We start from the raw sequence: 5052 nt of genomic DNA, 5'->3' as shown, positions 1-5052 counted from the left end.
GGACCCAAGATGGCGGCTGTCTCTGTCAACTCCGCCATTTCGCGAGTAGGGGTTTATGGGGGCAGCTGAGCGTTTGATTAAACCATACTGACATAAGGATACATGAAATATGAAAAACTACTTGGACTTTCACGTAATAGTACGTTGCAATTCAGTGTCAATCTTAAAACTTAATTTCTGTTTCACTGCTTTAGTGTAACTGGGCTGGGTACGATATGTAATGTGTACAATGTGTTAAATAAACTCTCTTAACGTTGAAATAAAATAAAGGCGATAAGAACGGTTTATTTATTTACTTTCATTGAAACTATCACACCTATTTAATAGATCAGTCCAAAGAAAAGGCGCAAATATTTACTCGTGGCGTTTGGCGCGGAATTATCAATAGTGGTTCGCCTTTTATAATTCTTAGACAGGTATACTGTTGCAAAAGTATACACAAGTATATTAAGAGCAGTGTTCCCCAATAGCTTAATGGTTTGCGCATTGGGGATAAAAGAGAGAAAAAAGCGCATTCACGTTGGCGACCTGGATCCAATCCTTCTTGTGACCAAAATTTCGAAACACTTTTCAGTTCGATTTTACGAGGTTTTTTTTTCCTGAATCGGACGGAAGACCTCTCGTTGCTCGCAACGAGATCATATCTAGTTATTATTATTTTTCTTCTTCCTGGGAAAATCTTTTCCGCGAATGATCTTGAAAACTACACGTCCGACTTAGGTGAAACCTTTTTAGGGTCAGTAGGCATATTATGTAGATTTGCGGAACGAAGGTCATTTTGCGCGCACATGCTTGCAAGAGCGCGCACGTGCAACGCGTGAAATGACCAAAATAATAGATAGAGCCGTAACTTTTCTATTTTTTAATTATATGCTTTGATTCTCATAATATAAGTATATATTAGTAGTATAGACGTGTTGACATGGTCAAAATAGCGAGATCTCACGCGCATGCACGTGCGCTTCGCTCTGATTGGCTGAAACTAAAGTCTCAATATCTTTCTTGTTTTTCGTCATAATCCATTGAAATGTTGAACTTAGTCACACAATATGAAGATCTACAGCATGATATATAATAATTTTCATGAAAGCACGTACATGCGCGTGTGCTGGCGAGAGCGCGCACGTGCAACATGTGAAATTACTAAGATAATGGATGAAGCCGTAACTTTTCTATTTCTTGATGGAATTTTTTGAAACTCACAATGCATGAATAGAGTAGTAGTATGGACAAGATGACATGGTCAAAATTGCAAGATCTTTCGTGCATGCACGTGCGCTTTGCTCTGATTGGCTGAAACTAAAGTCTCAAAATCTTTCTTGTTTTACGTCATAATCCTTTGAAATTTTGAACTTAGTCACATATTATGATCTACCGCATGATATATAAGAATTATCATGAAAGCACATAAATCCACCCGTGCTGCAATCTGATTGGCTGAAACTTTACATGCCTATAACTTTCTTGTTTCTCAACAAAACAGGACGAAGTTTAGAATATGAATAGGTATTATGGATTCCTACATGATATTGCTTTCAAAATTGAATGCAAGGACGTGCTTGCATGCACATGCGCACACGCAATGCGTAAAATGAACAATATGTTTGAAAAACGGTAAAATTTATATTTTTATGACTTTTTATTGATTTCTTGAATATAAAGAAATATTATTATGTTAATGGTTTAGACAACATGTCATGATCATCTTGCATGTGCATGCACGTGAGTTTGCGAACAATGCGTTAAATGAGAAAAAGTTTATATCATAGTAGCTTTTAGAAATTCTTTTATGAAATCCTGCGATACTAAGCATATTGAAAAACGTTTTAAAGGAAATTTGCACAAAAAGGGTGTTGGGGAGCGTTTGGGGAACATCTGTAACGGTCCCCGTTACAATTAGAACTAGTTTTGTCTGTTCTTCTGAGAACATTTTTTGTGGTTACAGCAACAGAATCATCTAACGCAATCCAGTTTTGTATTTAGTGTATAGCTTCTCACAAAGGTCATCACATGTATATTTACTTGTGATTTAGTAATATATGACTTTCTATTGATCTGTACTGATGTGTTGATAATCACCTTTCTCCTTTGTATATATCCACTGTCTTTATCCATTTGACAAAACATGTCCTTTCTTTGTGATTACAGCTCACAACTACACCATAGTCACAGTTCTTCAAGGCCACTTCTGAAAAAATGGAAATGCATTTCTTTAATGTTTGATGGATTTGATTGCTAGACATTACTAGATCAGAAATCTTTCTGTGTAACATCAAACTTTGGACATGTATTCAAATATTTTACCATCTGAACTGTAAACCTACCTTTGGCATCCACAACATAATCTCCAGGGAAGAATTCCAGCTCGTCCAGGTAGTGTATGGGGAAGAGAACAGGGGAGGGAATGTCTGATTCAACAGTGCCGTCCTGTAATAGAGGACACATAATGCTTGATCTTAACAGCATTTTAAAATAATCTTAAAATATTTTTTTCACTCTTGCAATCTTCACCTGTCATTTCAAAGTAAAATTTAGTTGCAATTCTCAAGTGATTAAATCAACAGAAACAATGTCTCCTTAACCTTTAGGCAAATAATATTTCAGTAGTTTTCTAATGAATTTAGCAAAAGGTGCAAAATTAATGTAGGCTGCATCTTTACAATACAGACAAACCTACCTGCCACATGACGGTTGCCGTGGAGAAGGTATAACAAACACCTACAGCCACCTTCTCCCCAGGTAAACACTTGGGGATTTCTGGTTCAAACTTCACAGTCTGCTTCGCCCTTTTGGCTCCTTTCTTTCCTCCAGATTTGCGCCCCTTTCTTCCTTTATGCCTGTTGCGGGCGGACGAGTGTTTTTTCTGAACTTGTTCTTCCTCGGTTTCCGACTCTGTCGTTTCAACATCTTCGTATTCATCATCCTCCGCTCCTCCTGCTTCATTAGGAACCTCTCCATTGACCAGAGCCTCGGCCTCTGTCTTTACATCAGGAGCGTCATCTTTAGTGTCATGTAACTGACTTCCTGTCAATTCATTTTGAGCTGCTGGATTGCTTAGTAGAATATCTGGTATAAAGCTTTGTTTGGGTGGAATGTCTGTGAGATCATCACTAGGTTTAATGACATACTGGGCAAAATCACCAATCTGCAGACTGCAGTGTGAAAACCAATCTAAAATCCGTAATCTACAAAATAAAAAAAAATCATTTGGAAATTAAAACTATTTGGTCTCATTCAATTTTAAAAGGAAAGAAAGCCATTTGTCAGGTATAACAGATTAACAATAGGATCAAGGTCAACAATGCTCAAATGAGTCATATTTCTATTCCTACAAAATGTAACATACACCACTAACACCAGTAGGTCAATTTAAAGACAATTTTGATAAATACAACTTGGAATCTATGAATACCTTTGGAGGTCTGGCTCCTGTACTAGGGAGGGGGGAGGCGTCATTCTAAGGAGGGGGTTATCTGACTTGGTAAATCCTCTACACATCCAGTACACCTCCACTGACTTAAGTCTTGCCTATGATTAAAAGTAAAAAATTACTTTAGTAACTAGCTTATGTTTTACAAGCAAACCATGTATTAAAACTATAGGTAATATAGAACAAACTTAAACTCACTTACAATGAACTCTCATTTTTTGGGGAAAAACTGGTTAGCTTGAAATTAATTTGATTTCCCCCCAAAAAGGTAGTTTTTTTAAACACATATAATTGTATAGATTGACATTGGTTACCGGTATATTGAGGAACTCCATTAATATAAAGTTACTAATTACTTCATATTAGAATACAGAATGATGTATATGAAACCCTTCGGTCCATATTTATAATTGATAGATGTTATTTACCTCTTCAATGCGTACAGTGACGGTATGATTTGGTGATTTTTTGATAGCCTTTGGTCCATGTTTATGAGTGGTAGATAACCAGACAGCATCACTCAGATCTCCTATAGTCCCCTTCATTACCAACCCTTTGTAAAGGAATGTATCACTGCTACATAGGGACTTGTACTACAAAACACACAATATATATACATCATCAAAGATTAAAAAATTATCTAAACAAATGTCACCAGTACCAGTTAAGCAAGGGTCTTAAAATAATAACAAACCTGATTTAATGAGCTTAACTTTATTCCACTGTTATATGAGCTAAATTTCTTAGCAGTGTTAAAACTCACATGGTCTTTGACTGGTTCAAAATCATCCAGCTGATCTGTGTCTTGTACTTTACACAGAGCTCCATCTGGGAACTTGAGAATCAGCTCCTCGTTAACTCGCTCTACTTTACCAACCCAGGAATCCATCACTACATCACAGAAAGAGTTACTCAGGGGCTATAATAAAACAGCAAGTAGGATTACAATACAAAGTACATAGTGTAAATAGACTTTTTCTGCATTGCACCTTTATCTTAATTTGTTGATATCAATTTCTAACTATAAACATGATAAAGGAAATAAATCATCAATGTATATTTTTTTCATTTCTTGATACCCCAGCTCCAGTAAAATTTTATTTAATTCTAAGATTTTAAGAATGTTACCCTTTTTGCTATTTCTTCAACTCTCATGCTGCATAAATCTTTGCTGTTGACATTGTACAGGAATTTGTTGGTGCCCCTTATATGGATGTGACACTTTCCCATCAGGTCCTGGACAAAGCCTCTCTGACTATTGGCACCCTCCTCAAATCTTCTGATGACGTCCCCAGGCATTAATGATCGGTCAGTCAGTGTTAACTGGAATAAAGCACACTGAAATACTGATCAGCGTAATTACAAATTAAAGAAGTTATGATCTAAATGACATTGGAAAGACGACAGATATTATTATCTGCCATTTCTTGTTGCTTGTTATTCATATTGAACGCATTAGGAATGTCTTTTAGTTATTCAATCTATTAAAATAAAGAGCACTTCTTTGCATATGAACAGCAATGTCCATATCTTACATTATAAATTTCTGTATACAGTCAATTCTCGAATTATCGCCATTCGATTCATCGCCATTTTCGCAATACCACCATGATTTCCCAAGA

The 5052-nt window shown here is 36.2% G+C and overlaps 1 protein-coding gene across 1 annotated transcript; it reads right to left on the bottom strand.

Moving 5' to 3' along the window:
• Positions 1 to 2079: 2079 nt before the first annotated feature.
• Positions 2080 to 4770, bottom strand: LOC134233276 ((E3-independent) E2 ubiquitin-conjugating enzyme-like; the record flags this gene model as incomplete). The annotated part of the gene is made up of 7 exons (XM_062715255.1): positions 4559 to 4770; positions 4194 to 4349; positions 3859 to 4023; positions 3413 to 3528; positions 2678 to 3185; positions 2325 to 2427; positions 2080 to 2188 (listed from the first exon to the last, which is right to left on the bottom strand). Coding segments are annotated over exons 1-7 (1328 nt in total), but the record flags the coding sequence as incomplete, so codon positions are not given.
• Between the last annotated feature and the right edge of the window lie 282 nt (positions 4771 to 5052).

Source organism: Saccostrea cucullata, unplaced genomic scaffold (genome assembly GCF_032062105.1).
Source record: "Saccostrea cucullata isolate Sc308-1 unplaced genomic scaffold, CSIRO_AGI_Scuc_v1 ctg18358, whole genome shotgun sequence".
Lineage (NCBI taxonomy): Eukaryota > Metazoa > Mollusca > Bivalvia > Ostreida > Ostreidae > Saccostrea > Saccostrea cuccullata.
This window is presented reverse-complemented; position numbering and strand designations above follow the sequence as displayed.